We start from the raw sequence: 22,939 nt of genomic DNA, 5'->3' as shown, positions 1-22,939 counted from the left end.
TTAATATTCAGGTCCCCACACAATATTATTGGGAGGGGCCAACTAGCTAGCTGAGAGTTAATATAATGTATCATCTCGGGGTCATCTTCTGTTGGTCCATAAACGGAACAGAACGTAAATTTACATCCCGGTAATTGACATTCTGCCAGAGCCCAGCGACCATATTTATCGGCCTGCTGTCTAATTAGTGAAATTGCCCTTGTACGTGTTAAAATCGCCACCCCACGGGTTCTAGTCCCTTGCTTTGTACACGTTAGTACCTGGTATCCCAATTGATCCAACAGATGTTTTTGTGAAAATTCTACATGCGTTTCCTGCAGGCATAAAATATCTGCTTGTATGACTTTTAAATATTCTTTCAGTTCTCTGCGTTTCTTAGCGTTGTTTAAGCCACAGATATTAATAGGGACTATCCGCATATTTTTCTTTTTTGTTTAGTTCTACTGCTTTTCCTCTTAAACAAGCGATGTCCAGTTTTCATATTCTTTGATGAAGATTCTTTTTCCCCCCGGTTCCCCCCCCTTCTCTCCCCCCCTAGCCCCTCCCTGAGCCCACCCCCTCCCCCTCCTCCCGATGAGGCAAGTAGACTATGCATCTCTGTGATGGAGTCTGATCATCAGCCTCCCTATCCCGTTTATTTTTTGTTTTTCCCCCATCACCCCCACTTCCCCTTCTGCTCACCCTATGTCTCACATCCTCTCCCTCATTCCAATTCTAGTACAATCTTAGTTAGCTTTACTCCTATCAGATGACCCTATTAAACGAGCTATTTTACAGAAAAAGGGCCATCTAGCTTCACTTAACGGGAGATACAGCTGCACCGGTTTTTAAAGAATCTATATAAGCCCTTGCTTGTATATCGGAAGTGAAAACTCTAGCGTTATTTTGGTATATTATTTTTAATTTGGCTGGATTCATTAAGAAAGCTTGCAGGCCCTGTTGTTGACATGTTGCAATCAATTCCCTCAGTCTCCACCGCCTCTCAACTGTGATATGGCAATAATCTGGTGTGGTGAAGAACGACTGTGACTCAAATGATCGTTTGGCATTAGGGCGGGCTCTCGAATAGACCTCTTCCCTTAACAAAAAGCTGCCAAAATACACCAAAATTGCTCTGGGTCTCTTAATACCATCTTGGGGCTTCGACTGTTTCGTTCTGCTGACTATTGGGAAACGATGTACCCTTTGTAGTTCTTTCTCCCAATCCCAAAGATTTAATTCAGGGAATATCCCCTTTCATAAGTTTTAACACATAGGATTGGATATTATCTCCCTCAATACCTTCGTCAATACCTATAATTCTGAGATTATTTCTCCGCTGGCAATTTTCTAAATCTTCCAACTTCCACTGAACATAAATATACTGTTTCTCAAACCCCTCTATTTTTCTTGAATTTTTGGTTTGACAATCCTCTGCAAGACTAAGGCGCTCTTCTAGCTGTGTTACCCTAGCATTTGTGTCTGTACAAATCTTTGCTACTTTCTTATTAGCACCCTGTAGATTTTTAGTCACCAATCGACTCTTCTTCCCCTCCGTCTTTATGTCATTTTGTACTTGCTTGATAGAGTCTAATATCAGCTGTAATGAAGGATTTTCTGGAGTTGCGCCCCCCTGTGGAGGGTATTCAGGGTAAGCTACCCCAGTAGATGAATAGTCCCAATTCAGTACATTATCTCCCTCAGTGTCACTGTAAAAAAATTATCAATGTTATCCTGTGTTTCCTCTAGGCCACCTAGACTGCTACTAGCTGAAGCCTCTTGAGCCAATCTGTTCGTTGCTTGCGAGGGTAAGTTGATCGCTTCCACCATCTGGATCAGCCTAGTGCACTGGCTCTGTGGTGTAATATTTTCATCTGCACATCCTTCTATTGCTCCTTGGGAAGTGGCCGGCGGGATGCTTCCCTGACAATCTGGCGCAAGTTTTGACTGGCCTAATTTTTCTCTGGTTTCCATTATTTCTCCCCATTGTACATCGGTAGTTGTCAGGGGTGAAGCATGTTCTAAAGTGACTCCTTCTCCCCTAAGATTACAAGTATTGGTCTCACATATTGGCTTGCTCCTTGTCTTTTCGTTTTCCTTAGGGTTAGACACCACAGCTGGGGGAAAGAAATTCGCAATATTTTTTAAACTGCCGCTATTTGTCGTTGCCGAGTTCTTCCCAGTCCTATTGCAGCTCCGCACTACCTCGTCCAGTTTCTGAACACAGTTGCCCCCCCCTCTTTCTCCTGGGATGGTGGCTTTCCCTGTGTCTTTCCCCATATTTTTTGAGTTTGCCTTAATCTGGGTCGTCTGCCTTGCTGAGGGCTTTACTACTACAGGCATTGACACTGCGGCTTGCAGTTCTGTCTCGGGGGTTTTCCCCTTACCAGTCCTCGTGGATTTAGGAGCCATCGCTATCCTTAGTTTGGACAAAACCTCACAATGTACCCAGCTTGCGCTACTCACTTCTATAGAGCTGGCTTTCTCTTCGGGTCTTTTTTTCCAAGCTCCATTTATCAGCATGCGATATTCAGCTCTGTAATCTCCGTTAGCCTCGCTGAACTCACAGCCGGGAAGCACCGCTGCGTTCAATGGCCACACACGGAATTGCCACTGCCGGGATCGCCGCAGTGTCCAAAGCTCACCCACCAGCTTCGTGGCGCCAAGCAGAATCGCCGCTTTTAGGCTCTTAACCAGCACTCGAAGATCCGCGCTGACACCAACAAACGATTCCATAAAGGTACGTGGGGGGTGAATATTAAAGTATTATGTCTGGCGGGATAGGGAGCGATCTTTTGCCCGCCGCTAACCAGACGCCATCTTGCCTGTCCCCCGCAACACGTCATTTTCTATTATTTTTATTCATGCTGTGTATTCCTTTGGTCTTGATCTTTTCCTTTATGTTTTACAATAAAATAATATTGTTTTACAATAAAATAACTTGGTGACTTAGGTTTTTATCTAGTGATGGCTTTGAATTCCTTCTTATTGTATGTATTGTGTTATTTTTAAAGTGGCCTATTGTTTGGTGGTCTATTCTTTTTGTCATGATTTCTCCCCAGCCTGCAAGGTCCTCCATTCATTTTTCATCTTTAATCGTGATTTTCATATTTATTTCATCTGCTATCATGCATCCCACCAATTCTCTTTTCCACAGCACATCTTTCAGGTCCCGGGACTCACCTGATGATTAGCTGTTCATCTTTTGGCAAACACCGTGTCCACATCCACCAGTCGAGTTCTATTTTTTTTTTTTTATTGTCTTTGCTTATGGAGAATATCAGTAGTTGGAGGAGATAAACAAAGTAGGGCTATTGTTTACTGTGTAAATATTGTAGTTTTTCTTCTCCATTTACACCATCAAGTCTGCTAGGTGATTAAAAAAAAAAAAAAAAAAAGTTAAAACCATGCTTTACTGCTTTGTAGGCATGCACGTTTTACTTATCATTGCCCTGCAAGGTTATCAAAATGAAATATAATCTGCCCGCTTCAACAAACCTTTAAAACTATGATTAATTGTTAATCCATCAAATTACCCCTATCCCCTCCTTTCTTGATATTCAATTTCACCTCTCTTTTGTGGCTTTGCAAGAACTTTGTAGGGTGCATTAGCAGAATGACCATTGCTCAGGCAGCCCATGCAGTCCTTGTTTTGTGGCATATACTCATATGCATGTGTACACATTCATCATGATTGTGTATGCATCAGGGGGGGAGGATGCAACATCTCGATCACCTTGCTCTTCATTGGCATGTCTCACGAGTAAAAACAAAAGAATCAAACAAATGAAATAGTATTATCTTAGTAACCAAAGAATTGCCTTCCTTCCTACTGTTGTTTTTCATTTCTAATGCAATCTGGTAATATGGGTTATAGTTTGTAATTTTAAGTTATTTAGGTTTGTCCTTGGCAAGCGTGTTCTTGAGAAAGTTAGTTAGCTTTTGATTACCACTTTAAATGGTGTGGGATCTTTAATGATACATTTTTCACAGCTAAAGATCTGTTGTGTATGTATTGAAAGTCCTTAACATTCCCCCTTTTTTGTTTGCCCCCGTCAAGGCTACGTAGCAGTGAAGCAACAGAATCTGATGAACAGAAGGCGCTCATGATGCAAACGAGCTCAAGCCAGAGCCATAATCACTCTGCAAATGGATGTGGTGATAACTCTTCAGTGACTCAACCCCCACCTGTACCAAGGTTGCCCCTGGAAGTGCCCTCCCTTGCCAGCGACATACACATCCAGCTAGATGTGCCATTGCGGGAGGATAGGGAGAGGCGGGGTTCCAGGCGGTACAGGCCTAATGCTCACTCCCACACACATGGCCACACCCATGCCTCATCTTCTGCTGCTGGTGACACAGAAGACACAGAATCCGGGGAGCACAGCAGTGCCATGTCGGAGTTCCGCTATGTGTTCGAGTGGCTACAGAAAAGCCTTCCCTACATCCTGATTCTTTGTGCCAAGCTTATTCTTCAGCATGTGCTTGGTAAACTCTCTCTAAGCAACCAATTGGGAAGCATTATTTAATATATCGCCCACAAAATAAGATGACTATGTGCTTTGTCTCATGCACTAATGTTCTAACTTGTTGCGTAAATCAACAAATATACACAGTCCAAAAGTTTATAAACAATCACTCAGTTTAAAAATATATTATCAGTATTGTTTTAGGGTTGACACTGTAACTTTGAAATCTTGAGCAAATGTTCAGGTTACAGGATGTGTGCAAATTATATCCCAGATATGATGTTGCATGTGGATATTACTCCATGTTATACGTTGAAAAATTTGCATGCCACGTAATAGTATACCAAGGGGAATAATCTACAGTAAAAAAAGAGTTGCAGAAGCCATTATAAGACATTATTTACCATTGCCTAGTGGAAAACATGGAATCTAGCACAAAAACCAATCTGTTAACGTGCTGTACAGGATTTCCCTGGATGGTTTTTGCTCTTGATTTTACCACGAGCTTATAGAACGAGAGGCAGTGCACATAGATTCTTGCTCCTCTATCTCAGTTTATATAGCAAATTTACTGAAATAATACAAGTGCTGACATTCTGTGATTTCCCATATTTTCTTACTGCTTCTGGTTACATAACGTCATTTGAAAGTCACAAATTAGTTTGTAGTGCAAGTGTTTGAGCCGTATACCATGGAAGGTGAAGGTTATTTTAATTCTACTAGTGTAAGCCAGTTATTTTTAAGTTGGCGGTATTGGTAATTTTGCTTTTTTGTACTGTAAGCAGCAAATGGGGTTTCAGGCCATTCATTTTCCCCTATTTAGTTATCTTAAGCTGCTTCGGAATGTGATTTATACTCTGAAGACATGTTTTATTTGTAGTGATTTCTTTACTGTTCCTAGTGTTGGATGTTGTATATCTGTTTTTTTTGTTGCCTAGTTACGTTTGTTTTTACCTTTCAAGACCTCCTACACTTATCTCTTGAAGTTCTCAAGCTGCCCCATTGCAGGCAGGATTTTTACGTTTATGCGTATAAATCTTTCTAGACGTATCCATACCTGTTGACACTTTCACATTGACCCATGGCAGGCTCGAGGAGGTCCCACAGGCCGGGTTTTTATTCTGACACTTAGTTTTGATTTTCTAGTTTATAATGCATCGCTCCCAGCAGCAGGAGCCACAGAAAATACAGTCCTGGTAAGCCACTCGCATAGGGCAGCTTGAGTGCTCTGTTTAAATTACGTTCTTTTTAAGTTGATTGCATTTCAGTTTCATTTTTTTGCTTTGATGTAAATATGTGTGTTTTTATATATATATTTTTTTTATTTCTAATAGGTATTTCTGTTGGGATTGGCCTGCTAACAACTTTTCTGTATGCAAACAAAAGCATTGTTAATCAGGTTTTTCTGAGAGTAAGTAAGCACATGTCTGTTGGGATTTGCCTACTAAAAACTTTTCCGTATGCAAATAACACATTTTCATGGCGTTTTTCAGAGAGTAAGTGCTGCTTTGAAAAGGAAAACAGTTTGATTTGGATGCTAGGTTTTCCTATTGAATTTGCAGGAGAAAAATAGGATAACCAGTAAGTGTTGACTGGAGCATTTTAAATTGCTGACTAACGAACTTCTTGAGTGAAATGCAAATTATATTTACTTTCAATGCATTTATCATTAGTGCTACAGACAGTCGAGTAGAACTGTAAAAATACCCTAAGGCATTGAGGGTTATATAAGTAGTGTACAGAGCTGTCTGACATAGTAAAGAGTGTTGACACTGTATAGTGTTACGATCTGTAAGCTAGCCGTCTGTGTATATCTGTAATGTGTTCGGGGTGCCTGAGCCCCCTACTGTTTAACATTTATTTGCAACCCCTTGCGTTGGTGGCTAAAAGAAGAGGGATGTCACTGGTGTCGTATGCTGACGATACCCAATTGGTGATCGGCTTCTCTAAGAGATGTAGTGTTAACCTGGAAAAGTTTAAGGAGGACCTGCTGGAGGTTGCGGACTGGATGGCTGCAAACTGCTTGCAGTTGAATGCCAGTAAGTCCGAGGTCCTTCTGTTCGGGAAGGACCGGGTTATGTGGTCCGAGCAGTGCTGGCCGGATAGTCTAAAACCGGCTCCCTCGCCCAAAGAGGCAGTAAAGAACCTTGGTGTGTGGATCGATAGTGGTCTTTTAGTTTCCGCTTTCTTTGTGTAGAAGTTTATCATACATTTCTAGGCTTTGTGCCGGCATTGCAGCGGAACAGGACAGGGGTGTATGGTGTCTCTAAGTCTTCTTACAAGTCTCCCGCAACGTGTTTGAATGATAACGTCAGATTGTGAAAAACATACTGCTGATGCCTCTATGCAGGTACAAACTCCCTGTCTCAGAAATATCAGCCTGAGTAGGGCTCTCTTTCTTCGATCATGGCAGGACAGCAGCACAGTAGGTGTAACCATGATTCTTGGTTATAGTTGCATAACCTGCAGGCACATCCATTGTCCTATTTGGCCCATGCCGGATTGAAATCTGTTATTGGTAAACCAAGAAGACGAATGTAAATGATGCCTCTCCATGTTCTGCGATTAAGGGCAACTAATAAGCAGGGCTGGGCTCTTGCAACCTAGTACGAAGAGTTTAAAAGGCGCAAGGACTTGGAGGATTTTAGAGAGGCTTGATCTTGCTGAAATGAGATCAGTCGTCCTTGTCCACTGATTGTGTGTGTGCTCGTGTGTGTGCTCGTGTGTGTGTGTGTGTGTGCGCTCGTGTGTGTGTGCTCTATCACTGCATCCTGACGTTTGTATGTGGTGTATTCTTCTTCAGGTCTTTCCTTCCTGGTTGCAAGAGGTATTGTGGACTTACCAAAAATTAGGGGGTTACAGCTCCAGCATCTCCTCTACTGGAATTAATCTATCACTTGGATAAAGATCTCACATTCTCCTTCATTACAGCTTTTTATCAGCAAGTTTTGTTCAGCCATCTTAAATAGGCTAACACACAATCTCGGCATGACCACAGTAAATGGGAAGCTGCTTCATGACTGCATTGACTACCCGCTCTCACACCCGCCAGCCCATCAAATTGCATAAGGATACCTGGGCGTTCCTTCCCATCATAAGCATGTTTTGAAGGTTTTCTGTATGTTCAATAGGTTTCCCACAGTCTTTGACTGTCCAGCTCCTTTAATGCATGATGTAGTTAGGATGCATGTAGTCTAATTCATTGTGTAGCAGACCCATTCCCCCTGCTCCCAGAGATGTTTCAAAACTTTAAGCTTCACGCAGCTACCCTTATCCACTCGGACCAAGGAAATCCAGAGCTGTTCTAGCTTCTCTCTACAAAAGTGGTATGCAGTTCCTCATATAAAAGCAGGCGTAGGTGTGTTTTTATAATGGGCTCCACATGAAGGTGTGAAGTCGCAGAAGTTTGGGAGAAGAGACTTCTACAGTTGAGTGTCTACACCAGCCGGTACTGATGCCATGCATCCTTGACCCTAATGGGGTTGTGTTTTTAGATCTACAGGTACCACACTTTTTTTGGGTGCTGTAAGGGTGGTCACTTGTCTACTTCATTTAATTATTGACCACCACCATTAAAGTGTAGGTAGATCCCTTTGGTCCTGACGAATTGCCATCTAATAGATTTATGGGCAAGAAACATGTTGACCTCCTGACACACGCATAGACTTCACATCCTTAGAGAGGAGATACGCGCTTTGTCTTATTAATTTTTAACTAGGGTAGGGGCCACATTTCATTAAAATTTTCTTGAGTGGACCTTCTCCCCTATTTAACTCCTTTTCCCTACACATCAACATCACCTACACTGATTTAGGGCCTTCACACGCACTTCACCCACCGGCATATGGAATAAAGATATCCGCCAGGAAAGCCACATCTCGGGTGCCGATCGGGGATTGCAGCGCCGCCCTGATAAGGAGCAGACCCGATGATGAAGCAAGACACCTAGCTGGCTGGGTGTGTGAGGGTCTTTTTCCAAGAGGAGAAGTCTCTTCTCCCAAACTTCTGCGACTTCACACCTTCATGTGGAGCCCATTATAAAAACACACCTACGCCTGCTTTTATATGAGGAACTGCATACCACTTTTGTATAGTCTAACGGATATGTATGCTGGACCTGGATAAAAAACAGTCCGTATTTCCCTCCCTTTGATTTACTATTCTAGCTTCTCCCCCTATTTTCAGGGGCTTTGGGGTCATTGAGCCCTACAAGACTTGGACAGCTCATGGCAGGAAGATGATTCTAGCTAGTGAGACCTTCCTCCTCAAAAGGGGCAGTGTGGTCCAACTGAGCTCTTCAATCTGCTCAGCACTTTCCTCACATTAAGTGACTATTTGCTTTCCTATTCTGAATTACTTCAATGTCCAGGTATCCAAAGCAGGTGGCCTTCCACTCAGGACAAACTGTCAGGTGGCCACTAACTGGTAGAGCCCTAGCCTAACCCAGTCTAGATCAGTGCTTCCCAAACCTTTTAGAACCACAACACAACTTTTAGAACTACAAACATTTGCGACTCACCTAGCTTTAAATGACCTGAGGCGGGCAATTTCTGTAATTTAACTAAAGCATTGTGTGGTAGCGCACTGAGATTTACTGACAGTACATTTCTATTGAAATTTGCTTATAGGCTACAAAAGCAACCCTTAAACCCATGGGAACCTGGGAATAATTGTTTTGTGGTGGGTGGTACTCTGGGGTCACATTGCAATATTTTGGAAATCTGTTCTTCTGTCTTTAGTATAGACCTAATAACTGATGAGGGAAAACTGCTTTTCATTTTATTTGTGGTTGTCTTGACTTCATGAGGTTATTTAACCTTAAAATACACATTCCTTTCTGCATGACACCAATGTTTATAGTATACATTTTATTGCATGATTAATAAAGATCTTACAATTAGAACTATCTTTAAAAACACACCAGTTAAAATTTAACAAACAAATAATTCTAAAATTCCTAATAGTCTCAAGTTAATTTTCTCAAAAGGTCCCGGAATATAATTTATAAACATTACATCAGTCCATCATTTTTCCAAGGCTAATATGGATAGACAATGATTATTTCATTACTTATGTGCAAATTCATTAATATGGTACAATATTTTCACTAATTATTTTGAACTTCCAGAATTACTGGGCTCAGCTCACAAGCATCCAGTTTCTTTTTTGCAAGTATCAGAAATTTAGTAAAAATTGCGTTCATTTTAATATCCGTTGGTCTAAAACAAACTACCATAGCATTTCTACATGTTCGAACACCTCAGTCAATGAAGCAGTTTTTCAGGTATCGTTTTCTTCCCTCCATCATTACTGCACATATACAAACCAAATGAATAATACTTTCATCCCATAACTTGCATAGTCTGCAGGGAGTCGGCATAGGTGAGCTCAACCAAGACATTGCATGTTTTAGGCCTGGTAGGTTGCCAAATCTTGCTTTCATAAATATATTCTTGGTTTGTACTGACCATGGTATTTCTAAATACGGTTGAACCTTAAGACTTGTATATACCTGCACCAACATCCATGCATGAGATCGTTTAATAAACAGTTCTTTATCTTTCAAAAGAGATAAAGTGTTTTACTGATTTATTCATTATTTTCTTAAAACTTTGTGCAGTTAAGGACATTGCCCAGATCTCAACAATTGACAGTTCTTCAAGAGCCTTTTGCAGATATTTGTAGAAAGATAATTTTTCATTCTGTTGCATCTCTTGCCACAGTAGCCCCACATTGGATTATTAATATTGGTTTTGATTTGTTTCCAGGTCTTAACATACTGACCTATTCTTGCATGTTGTTGGTTGCAGAAGCCAAATTCCAACCTGATTTGAGCAGCGGATACATTTGGTGGAAGTTGAAACAAGTGTTTAAAAGTTTTTGTAATAGCATTATTTAGTAATGTAGAATCCGAACCACAAAGTATTTCACTTCCATAGGTAAGGCTAGGGAGCAATTTCGCTTTTATTACTTTTATTAATGGGGTATAAGTTGGACCTCCCAAGGAGCTGTAAAGTAAGCGAAAGGCCCCTTGTAGACTTCTGGCTCTTTTCTTCATCTCTGTTTTATGGTATGAAAAAGATCCATTCTCATCAAACAGTATCCCAAGATATTTATAGCATTGAACTTTTTCTAGCTCCCACTTTTGGAGGTAGCATTTATATTTACTGCACTTCGGTTTCTTGGTGCTGACTTCCATTACTTTTGTTTTTGTTTCATTTATTGTCATTTTATTCTCAGTTGAATATATCAATGTTTTGTTTATTAATCTCTGCAACCCTATCCTTGTTTGACTTAGCAGGACGACGTCATCAGCATATAGTAAATTCGATATTTGTTTCTCTGCCAGCTTTAGTGAGTCTGCTAACTCATTGTTCATTGCGGGCTTGAAATCAGATAAAAATAAATTAAATAGATACGGTGGAGTTGTGTTAATTTTCCTAGAAAGCCTTTAACCATTCCCAAGTATGACTCTTGTCCAGGTTTCAGTGTATAACAATTGAATTGCATTTAAAAGGCAGGGACTAATACCATAATGATTCAATTTCCTCCATCAAATTTGCTTATCCACACAGTCAAAGGCAGGTTTAAAATCAACAAAACATAAATATAGTGATTGTTTTTTTATTTTATATTTTTCCATTAGAATTCCCAATGTTAAAATGTTTCGTTGCCGTCCCTTGACCTTGTACAAAACCCGATTGGTTCGGCGGAATTAAATGCTTATCATTTGTCCAATCAATTAGTTCCTTAAGCAAAATCGATGCAAACAATTTAGCTTCAATATCTTGGAGCGTGATTAGTCTATAGTTGGCTGGGAGAGACCAATCCCCACTTTTATAAATAGGAGATATTATAGATCCCTTCCAAGACTCTGGGACTGATCTTGATTGCAAAGCATGATTAAATACTGGTGTTAAATAGTTCGACCAATATAATGCTTTCTTCTTATACAGGTCCGCGGGAATCCCATTTGGGCCGGGTGCACCATTGGATCTTTGTTTCTTTATAAGTTTGCATACTTGGTTTTCCGTTATCTTTATTGTATTTGTATTCGTTTCACCTCCTATTCCATTTCTACTACAATTAGTGGAGTTCATAACCTTGTCTGGAATAGGATTCAAATGCAGATCTAAAAATGAAACCCATTCAGATTCAGTTACTGTTGAAGAAGTAGCTTTCCTACTAGCTCTATTCAATTTAACTAAAATCCAGAAGTCTCTTGTATTACTCCTTCTACAGGTATATAAAGCTTTACCCATAACAATTGTTTTACTTGCATTTTATCCTTCCAGATCAATTTCCTTACTTCTGTATTTAACCTTTTAAATTTTTCTCTAAAAATTTGATTACCTGGGTATATCTTTACCAATCTTAGGGTTCTATTATGTTCTTTTTTTAATAAATTACTTTCAGACGTTATTTTAACCAATGAACATGATGGGTTTTTTTCCACTGCCCTTTATTACCATATTTTTTAGACTGACTGGACATTAATTCCTTTATAAAGAGGGATCATTTTTCAGTAGCGTTGGAAAACTCTCCTTTAAAATATGACTCAACAATTGCTTGAGCACTAATTGTGATCGAATCTTTGATGTTTTCCGACCAATAAAGTTTCTTATAATTTACTGTTACTCCCGGAAGTGTCGTATAGTTTTCATATCTTAGACCTTGTAAGTTTAACTCTATTATTTGCTGGTTGTTATCACTTCTATCTGTTCTCTCTATCTGGTATGACAGAATTTTGTGAAATAAGTTCAACAATGCTATGGTGTAGTCTATTTTGGACCTATAATCACCTGTTTGATACGTCCATGCAGGTGGCGAGTCTTGCGGAAATCGCCCATTTAGCACCCTTTAAGCCTATAGTTTCTAATTCTTTTACAAAAGTCCTACCCGTTTTTTCACTCTTTTGATCCTTCGAATCCATTATGGGGGAAAAACTGGGGATTGACCATGAGGAATTTTGTTGTTGTATTTCAACATCTCTAACATAGGACCACAACATATACATGTTAAAGTCACCAGTAATGATGATCTCGGATTGGATGTCATTGTCCACTTGCTGCAATATCATCATTATCAAACATTTAGCCATTGTTCTTCGTGAACTGGTATCAGGGTGAATATATACGTTGATTATTACAAGAGATTTAATTTTATTTTGTTCCTTGTAACGTATTTTGACAATTAGTCAATCCTTTAAACTTTGCACATCCATTTTACTTTCCATATTTAGATCAGTTGATCTAAAAGCAGCCAAACCCCCACAGGATCTGCCATAGTTACTTGTTTTCTTGGCCAACGAATAATAGCCCTTATAACCTTCTAACCTGAAAGGAACTAAAGCCCAAGTCTCTTGACGACAAATTATTTGAAAACGGCACAAGTTGGATAATTGTTTGTTCTGAATCTTTGCTTGAACACCATTAATGTTCCAAGAACATATTCTAATACTTTCATTCATGATTGTTGTCCCCCTTAAAGGAACATCGGTTGGAGTATGTCAACCCTGCCTGCCGTTATGTAGAGCTGCTGTTAGCCAACCCAGTTTTACTGTATTTAATAAGTCTCCTTTGTTCTCTTTTAATGATCCTAAGACATGCCCATTGGTCATACCTAAGGGATCTTTTAGTATTGAGTATTTCTTATTATTATCTGTTCTTATTATCTTCTTTTATTGTAATTGTTTTGTTTTTTTTTAGGTCGAGCCTACAGCAGCGCATGCGCTGTTGCTCGACTTTTACTAAGGGGCTTTTCAAAGTGCTACCGACAAGCTTTTCTTGGCGTGAAGCTTGCGTGCATGTGCACGTGCGCAGCCACCATCTGCCTGTATTATCTCTTCCTCCTCGCTGGCCATTACTTTCACTTTCGCGGCAATGGCTCTCCTCCAAGAATATTCAGGAGAATATTCTGAGTTCTAGCTACCAAAAACTCAAATTCCAAGCAATGACGGAGTGTACTGCAGCAAATACATCAAATATTGGGAGCCCTACATGCAAGGTAATGTTTTTGTACAAAAGGCACATATTTTTTGTCCTTCGAAACTCTCTTACAATACATGTAAAACTTTCGAGATGGCCTCAAACTCCTTCTGAAATGACTTCACCAGAGGTTAAAGATGCTTTTCTTGAAAGTTCTGTGCTCAGTTTGGAAAGGTGACCCAAGAATCCACGGGTGTTAACTTATTTTTATACAGAAATAAGCACCGTACTTTCAACTAGGTGCATGCCAACTGTGGCATGCTGGAACCGACTTCATTAGCAGCCCTCTGTATGATTCCCACATCTAGCCTAACGTAGAGATGTAGCTTCACTGCTATTGCATAAACTGCATGGACTGTGCGTTTTATACACCACGGGAATAAGTCCATTAGACAGACCACTGCTGGGATCGTGTGAAATCGACAAGTGCATACAATTGCAATTTGGTGAGTGGTTTCTACGTGTAGGCAGTATGGAAGAGCCCACGCCACCTTGCCCTCTCCTGCCCACTCCGCCTGGCCCTCTCCTGCCCACTCCGCCTGGCCCTCTCCTGCCCACTCCGCCTGGCCCTCTCCTGCCCACTCCGCCTGGCCCTCTCCTGCCCACTCCGCCTGGCCCTCTCCTGCCCACTCCGCCTGGCCCTCTCCTGCCCACTCCGCCTGGCCCTCTCCTGCCCACTCCGCCTGGCCCTCTCCTGCCCACTCCGCCTGGCCCTCTCCTGCCCACTCTGCCTGGCCCTCTCCTGCCCACTCTGCCTGGCCCTCTCCTGCCCACTCCGCCTGGCCCTCTCCTGCCCACTCTGCCTGGCCCTCTCCTGCCCACTCTGCCTGGCCCTCTCCTGCCCACTCTGCCTGGCCCTCTCCTGCCCACTCTGCCTGGCCCTCTCCTGCCCACTCTGCCTGGCCCTCTCCTGCCCACTCTGCCTGGCCCTCTCCTGCCCACTCTGCCTGGCCCTCTCCTGCCCACTCTGCCTGGCCCTCTCCTGCCCACTCTGCCTGGCCCTCTCCTGCCCACTCTGCCTGGCCCTCTCCTGCCCACTCTGCCTGGCCCTCTCCTGCCCACTCTGCCTGGCCCTCTCCTGCCCACTCTGCCTGGCCCTCTCCTGCCCACTCTGCCTGGCCCTCTCCTGCCCACTCTGCCTGGCCCTCTCCTGCCCACTCTGCCTGGCCCTCTCCTGCCCACTCTGCCTGGCCCTCTCCTGCCCACTCTGCCTGGCCCTCTCCTGCCCACTCTGCCTGGCCCTCTCCTGCCCACTCTGCCTGGCCCTCTCCTGCCCACTCTGCCTGGCCCTCTCCTGCCCACTCTGCCTGGCCCTCTCCTGCCCACTCTGCCTGGCCCTCTCCTGCCCACTCTGCCTGGCCCTCTCCTGCCCACTCTGCCTGGCCCTCTCCTGCCCACTCTGCCTGGCCCTCTCCTGCCCACTCTGCCTGGCCCTCTCCTGCCCACTCTGCCTGGCCCTCTCCTGCCCACTCTGCCTGGCCCTCTCCTGCCCACTCTGCCTGGCCCTCTCCTGCCCACTCTGCCTGGCCCTCTCCTGCCCACTCTGCCTGGCCCTCTCCTGCCCACTCTGCCTGGCCCTCTCCTGTCCATGCCTGCCCACTCTGCCTGCCCACTCTGCCTGCCCACTCTGCCTGCCCACTCTGCCTGCCCACTGCACCTGACCCTCTCCTGCCCACTGCACCTGGCCCTCTCTTGCCCACTTCACCTGGCCCTCTCTTGCCCACTTCACCTGGCCCTCTCTTGCCCACTTCACCTGGCCCTCTCTTGCCCACTTCACCTGGCCCTCTCCTGCCCATTCCACCTGATCCTCTCCTGCCCATTCCACCTGACCACTCGCCTCGTCCTCTTTCACATTCCCCATGAAATTCATGGACCTCAGTGCGTTATAATAAAATATAGATAAGTGCAGGTACCCAAACGTTTTTTAGGAGGCCACCACCCACTTCAGCACTGGCGCTATATCACTCATGGCATAGATACTGCCCTAAGTTTGGTTGGAGCAAGCAAATTAAGAGAGCCTGCCTTCCACCAAGGGTCAATGTGCGCTACCCATCTTTCGAAGTCACATGCCCAATAGATAACTCACTCCAGAGGCCTTTCAGAGACCTTACTTAGATCTGAATTCACCAAACTGACTGAACTATGACTATCACTCTAGAGTCCTGCTAGTCAGACTAACTCCTGCCTGACATCTGACTGACTAACTCTTGTCCAGCTCTATCAGTCTTTCACTCACTGGCGTGAACAGGGCACTTTTTTAATCCCCCTTTCCCTTTAGGGTGTGACTGTAAATGTTATCAGATTCATTACAGAACCAGGAGCATCATCTGCTTCTCATTCTATCCCCCAAACCACCATCACAACAAGCTCTGCACTTCAGCAGGGAGGCCATGCAATGGATGCTCATGCATGGCCTTTGAGCTCCCAGGCTGGGCAGCTCGGTAGTCCATCCGTCAGAATCCTGCAGGTCCTTCGGGCTCTTGTTCTACAAACCTGGCACCTTTTACAGCAGCAGAATCCAGATTTGCACTAAGTTGGAATATAGTGTGCCAATCACATGTTGTACGCTGTACGTGGAAACATACACGCCCGTCCAAGCTCCGCACGAGTCTGGCGTCATTTATGTACAAAGCAATCTGTGGCATGATGGCATACAGATACAGTTACTATATCACAGCAACACGGATGGCGCTTAACTCCGCCTTAGCCATCCCTTTGCGGCATAGCCATTAGGTCTTGCTTTTGGGACCTTATAAGTATTTAGTTATGCAGCACAATATCCTTGGTGCAACAACATCAACTGTTGCATGGCAAAACACTTATAAGGTCCCAAAGGCGAGACCTATTGGCTATGCCAATGCTTGTTTAAATATATTTTTATTTTTGCATAGTAAAATGGCACATGAACAAAGTATACATATATTCAGGCATTCCATATTACATTTTGTGCGTTTGGTATATCCACCGACAATTTTCTATCTTCAGTTATCTTTGCACTGTCGTATATACATATATATTACATCGCCTGCAAATCACATTATAGTATTTTGGAAACCTCAGTTATAATACTTCTGGGTCTTGTGGTATAAGAGGTAAGGTGCATATCTCCCCCCTGTACGTGTTCCATCCTTTCCATAGTCGTATCCACTTTTTCAGGCACCCACTGCGTACATACAGTCTTTTCCGCCATCATAGCTATATCCATGTCTTTACACCATTTTGCGAGTGCGGGGGCGACCGCTGCTCCCCAATGTCTAGCAATATCCTTTTTGCCAACATCATTCCTAAGGTTGCCCATGTTTGTCTTCTGGTGTTAAGGTCTGTGGGTTCCCATATGTTTAGGAGGCAGCGTTTGGGCTCAGGCGGGACTGGACTGCCCTGAATCGTGATTTTTTTTTTTTTTTTTTTTTTATTACTAATTTCCAATATATCGCTATCGCAGGGCACTCCCAGATAGTGTGAAAAAAGGTGCAGAGTGCCCCACATCCCCACAAACAAAGTGGATTGTCCGTTCTCCCTATTTTGTGAGTTGTTGGTCTTGTACAGTACACTCTATGTAGGATCTTAAGTTGTATCAGACGAAGTCTAGAAGGGATTGCCACCTCCCTGGGTGAGGCTAATGCATCCTGCCAGTCGGAATCATCCAGGTCTCCCAGTTCCACGACCCTTTTATCACGGAGCTTTTGCATGGGGTCAGGTGCATTGTTAATGATTTTCCGGTACGTTATAGAAATGGCCTTTTTATCCATATGTTCCGTAAGTAATCTGTCTTCTAGTGGCGCAGGTAGATCGGTGGCGGGCGGGATTGCTGCCTCTAAGGCGTGCTTTATTTGATAATATCGGAAACGCTCCGTTGGTGCCACCCCATATTTTGATTGTAGTTGGTCAAAGGTAAGCATTTTCCCCCGTACCCAGAGGTCCCCGACCTTGGAGATGTCAATAGCTCCCATTGTTGGAACCCCTTGCTCTTGCCCAGTCTGTCTGTGACCCAAAGCGGCGTTGCCTGTGTAATTCTGTTGTGCCATCCCAGTTTTTTACGTACTGTCTGCCATATCTGGAGCGTGTAGTTAGTCGGGCCCAGCAGGGCCTGCAGTTTATTTTATAGTGCACGATAAGGGCCTTCGTCTCCCAGTCCCACCCTATCCAGTCCATAAGCCAGGTCTGTGTGAGGAACATGCAGCCAGTTGTTAGTTACCATTAGTTGGGATGCCCAATAGTAGGTCTGGATATTTGGGAGTGCTATTCCGCCATCGTACCATGTTCGACACAGTTTAACCATCGCTATGCGAGCTGGTTTGTTATCCCAGAGGAGCTTAGTGACCTCTGTTTCTATAGCTCGGAAGTAGGACTGGGGGATCTGGAAAGGGGTATTTTGGAGGGCGTAAAGGAAACGTGGTAGCACCATCATTTTGAAGAGTGCCTCCCTACCTAAGAGTGTTAATGGTAGCGATTGCCAGTGCTTAGTGTCTCATTGCAGCCGTTGTAGGGGGGCGTGTAGGGTGAGGGCCAGGAATATCTCAGGGCTGTGCGTGATATGTATCCCTAAGTACTTAAAGTGATCTGTCACTATTGTAACGTTACAGCCAGTCGGCAGTCGCGGTGGGGGGCCATGCAGAACATAGAGCACGGATTTTGCCCAATTTATTGTGTAGCCTGAGAATCTCCCCTAGGATTCACAAAAATCTAGGATACACGACAAGGATCTTCTAGGAGAGACCAAGTATAAAAGCATATCGTCTGCGTACAGCGATATACGATCCTCGTAGTCGGCAGTCCAGCGGAGCCCACGAATGAGCGGGTCTTGCCGCACCCATGCAGCCAGGGGTTCCAGTATTAGGGCAAAGAGCAGTGGCGATAGTGGGCAGCCTTGTCGTGCCTCGATGCAGTGGGAATTCTCTGGAGATGTGTCCATTCGCCACCACGTGTGCTAGGGGATTAGTGTAGAGGAGTAGTATCCAGGAGCAGAACGTTGGGCCAAATCCTAGCTTTTTGAGGACAGCAAACAGGAAGGGCCATTCGACCGTATCGAAGGCCATTCTTGCATCCAGTAAGAGCACAATGGCGTCTTCCTGCCTGCGCACCAGAACTCCGTGGAGACGTCTTGTGTTTAGGGCTGTATTTCTCCCCGGCATGCAGCCTGATTGGTCTGGGTGTATTAATTTGTCTAGATACGGTGTGAGTCGGTTGACCAAGGTTTTGGGATATAGGCCTGTAGGAGGTGCATTCCATCTGCGGTTTCCCGGGTTTGCGAATGGCCACTATGGTCTCCATTCGCTGGTCCCGCTGTAGTTCTCCCACTTCTAGAATAGCCTCGAACATGGTTAAAAGGTGGGGCGCTAGCGTCATAGTGTTACGTTTAAACCACTCTATGGGGATTCCGTTGGGGCCGAGGGCCTTCCCAGTCTGAATTTTGTTGATTGCTAAGGCTAGCTCATCTGTTGAAAGCTTTGCTTCCAGAAGCTGAGACTCTTCCTTCGTAAGTTTCGGGAGGCGGATGTCACTGTGGGTGTGTAGGGGTGTGTGTAGGTGTAGGTGTGTGTAGGTGTAGGTAGACTTGTTTGTAATGGTGTGCTAAGAGATCTACTACCTCTTGTGGGTTCTGCGTGGTGTCTCCCGTAGGCAGGCAAAGTTCTGCCACCCACCTATCCGCTTTCTCGCGTTTATCAAGCCAGGCCAGCAGTTTACCCGCTTTGTCACACATTTCATATATTGTATGCTGCGTTGTCGATAGTCGTGACCTAGTTTCTTCCCATAAATGGTCTTTATATTCTTGTTTTTTAAGGAGCAGTCTGTGTGACAGCGTCGGAAGGATCTTGCCCCTGATTTCTTTCTAGATCGTCTATTTCTCGCTCAAGTGCTTCCACTCGCTGGGTTTTATCTCTCTTGTGTTGTGTTATTCGTGAAATTGCCTGCCCACGGAGCACAGTTTTGTATGCCTCCCACAGTGTAAGCAGTGAGGTGACCTAAGTTTTTCATTTTCGTTAAAGTAGTGCGTGGTAGCATCTAATAATCCCTTCTCTATCTCTGGGTTTATCAAATATCTGGGGTATATCGGGTATATCCTATGTCGAGTTATGGTTTGCCATGTGTATATGGTACTCAGTGGGGAATGGTCAGAGATACCTCTTGGCAAGTGGGAGATCTCCAGGAAGTGAGCTGTTTCACCCACCAGTGCGAATATGTGGTCTATTCGCGAGAAGCTGTTGTGGGCGCCCGAGAGGTATGTGTATTGGCGTGCCTGCGGGTAACGGTGCCTCCAGATATCCGCGAGGCCCATTGTCTCCATGAAGTCCGTAAGTGCTGAGTGTGTCCTATGTTGGTGTCGTGGGGGTGTGCGGTCCATGGTGTCGTCTAGCGTAGCGTTGAGGTCCCCGCCTATGATTAAATTGCCCTGTGGAAGCTGCAGTAAAAACGCTCCTAGCGCTGGGTATGTCGCTGAGTGAAGTGCTGGGGGGAGGTAAACTGAATTGAGTAGACGGCCCTCCCATTGACATGTCAGTGCAGCGAACCGGCCCTGGTCATCTGTATATGCCCTTTTGATTATTATTGGGTATTGTATTTTTTTAATAAGAAACCCTACCCCGCGAGAGCCGGTCGTGAACTCTGAGTGGACCGCTAGTGTAAAGCCCCATCTGTCAAGTGCTTTACATGTCGTCCCTGTCAGGTGGGTCTCTTATATCATTGTTATTGCTGGTGCCTTGCACGTTAGGTATTGGAGGACTAATCCACGTTTCAACTTGTCCTGGAGACCATTAACGTTCCAGGAAATCATGGGCTGGGTTTGCATGCGCATTTGGTCTTGAGGCGTGTCAGGAGTAGTGATCAAGTGGAGTAGTTGTGGTGTGTGCTGTACGGTCTAAGTAACGGTGTAGTTCCGGTGGAATTGCTGACCTAAGCATACAGTGTGCCTTGAAACATAACAATGCAACCAAATAAACCAAACTAAAACTTCCCTTATAAACCCTGGGTCCCTCTTCCCCCCCCCCCCGTTTCCCTGCAAGACGGTATAGAAACTTCCCGCCACCCCAACTTTGGGTGGGGGGTGCGGTGGCACGGTGCCACCTGGTCGTGGCTTGCCTCCAGGAACGCGGTGAGCCCGCTTCACTGAGAAGTAGTTGGAGAGTCCTTTTGGCTGCAAGTGATTCTTGATCAGGTCCTCCACAAACGGGTCCACTGCATGACCTCCTGTTCCCTCCGGCACACCTATGATTCAGACGTTGTTGCGTCGGGAGAGACCTTCGAAATCGTCTAGTTTTGCCGCCATTTACTTGTTATCTGTCTCAAGCTGCTTCATTTGGTTCTTAAGTGCACGTATGTCTGTACTTAACTCCGTTGTCGTCTTTTTCACTTCCTTCACTCGTGAGCTGAGTTTATTAAAGTCTGCGCATATGAGGGACAGTTCCGTGGTGACTGTTTCTATAATGCCGGATTCCAGTGATGCGTGGACCTTGTTGAGCGTAGCCATAATATCTTGCAAAGTAATATCCTTTGTTGGCGTGGGACCTTTGTTCGCTGCATCATCCGTGGCAGCCCCTTTTGGGTCAGTGGATTCATCCTTGGAATATGCATATTTATCCAATCTTGTCTGTTGGGTCCCTCTTTGGCCCCGGCCCTCCATGGTGCCCTGACCGGGTGCACTGGGCGTCGGTCACTAGGTAACAGCAGGTGGTACTCACCGCCGCCTGCCTGCGCCTCTCTGGCTGGCGCGCAGATTAGTGTGCGGATTTCAGTTGCGGCCTCTGTGGGTTCTGGAGCTCTTCTAAGCTGCGGCCATTTTCATTGGCTGCAAGCCACGCCCCCCCCTTATTTTGTAATTTTGATGAAACAAAAGGGCTAGGATAGGAGGGTTGGAGGGGGGGTTGATATTTTTATTCCCCAATCCTCATGATACCAATGAGAGCCCCTGTTGCATATAAAGTGAACAAAAGTTGCACAGACACAGTTTAACTGACAAAACTATATAGCACACAAGTGATAACAAAAAATGTGCTTCATTATTCCTTCCTAACTGCTGAATGTGTACAGTTCATTGACCGGTGATTACATTTCATAGTGTTTCACAAAAAATGACTTTCCACAGTCCATACTTTCACATTTCTTGTACCACAGCAATATTGTACGATAATCCATGTTACATTTCTTTCTCTGGCTGCAAAGTGAGAGGAGTTTTGTAAAATCTAATCCCCATGTTAAAAAAAAGTAGGCAGAAAATTGTCATAAGACATAGGCTGACATTTGACCTCTGTCTTTGAAGCGCAGCAAATGTGACACATATATAGTTTGAAGGCATATTTATTTAGTACTTGGACTTTCGCGACGCACCAAAAAAAGGCTCGCAACCCAAAGTTTAGGAACACTGCACTAGATTTCTCTCTTTTGGTATGCAAGGCCCAAGGCTGTCCTGAACTGGACCACTTCTCCTAAAAGCAATGGTAGAGATACTTCTGGGTGTCTCAAATAGATTAATTAGGGTATCATCTGCATACATTTAAACTCTACAGTGATCGTAAAAGGCAGAGGTCAAGGCAGTCCATCTGTCCTGGCCAGACCCTAATAGCATGGTCCAAATAAAGTAATTTAAGCCATTGCAAGTATACTTGGCCAAATACCCATGCACTCCAGTATTCCCGTATAAATATCCAAATTATAGTTGCAAACACCTTCTCAGAGTCTAATATTGTCATGGTGTAATGTCGGTCCTCAAACCATAGGCTGTGCTTCATGCGCATGAGGCCTCTTCAATTGTCTATCGTGCTTCTATATTGCGCAAACATACGTTGATGTGTATGGGCTAATATCGCAATTGCCTACATCTGTTTGACCTTACTAGTTGGAGTCCTAGTGTCCTGGTTAATAATAGCCATAAGGCAATATGACCTAACATCTGCGAATCCATATAAATAGTGCCTCCCCCACAACCACCATCATTGGTGCAGGGGGAGCAAATCTTCCCCACCCCGAGGGTGCTCGTCCACTTGTGAATAGTGATCATGCCCCTGTCTTCAGCAAGCTGTGCAGAATGCTCTAGCACATTATCTGGCGGGATCTTAAAGCAATAATGTTTTAGGGGTGGTTGTTCTTGTTCATGGAGAGGAGTCCCAGTATTTGTCTCTGTTCCGGAGTATGCAGACAGACCGGGAAATACAGTGGCAGATGAGGGGAAAATAGAGAATTATAAACGGCAGCATGAGGGTACTCGCAGTGTCCCAAATGCAGACCAGTATAAAGACACCTCAAACTGAAACAAGTCTCGCTGAGCCTTCTGAAGACGGTAGAGCAAGCTGGGTGAGCATGGGCCATTTTTGCAGCTGGGTTTTGCTGTCAGGCGGTGTGCAGCAGTTCTGAGGTGAGGCCCGTAATGAGGCCTTGTGGTGCGGAGTCCCTCTAAAGTGAGGCCGTGTGGTGCAGAATCCTCCCGAAGCATGGTTGTGGTGTGGTGTCTCTCTGAAGTGTGGCCTTGTGGCGTGGAGTACTTTTAAGTGAGGCCCTTTGGTCATTTGCCCT

The 22,939-nt window shown here is 44.5% G+C and overlaps 1 protein-coding gene across 1 annotated transcript in view; it reads left to right on the top strand.

The window, feature by feature from the left end:
* The window catches only part of RNFT1 (ring finger protein, transmembrane 1), a 192,284-nt gene that overhangs the window by 45,552 nt on the left and 123,793 nt on the right, over positions 1–22,939 (top strand). The window contains exons 2-3 of the mRNA XM_085649415.1: positions 4,040–4,467; positions 5,783–5,859. Of these exons, the coding sequence (XP_085505541.1) occupies positions 4,040–4,467; positions 5,783–5,859 (505 nt within the window). The remainder of the gene's footprint in view (positions 1–4,039; positions 4,468–5,782; positions 5,860–22,939) is intronic.

The sequence above is a fragment of the Triturus cristatus genome, chromosome 3_2 (assembly GCF_964204655.1).
Source record: "Triturus cristatus chromosome 3_2, aTriCri1.1, whole genome shotgun sequence".
Taxonomy (NCBI): domain Eukaryota; kingdom Metazoa; phylum Chordata; class Amphibia; order Caudata; family Salamandridae; genus Triturus; species Triturus cristatus.
The sequence above is the reverse complement of the archived record's forward strand: the minus strand, read 5'-3'. Positions and strand labels throughout refer to the sequence as shown.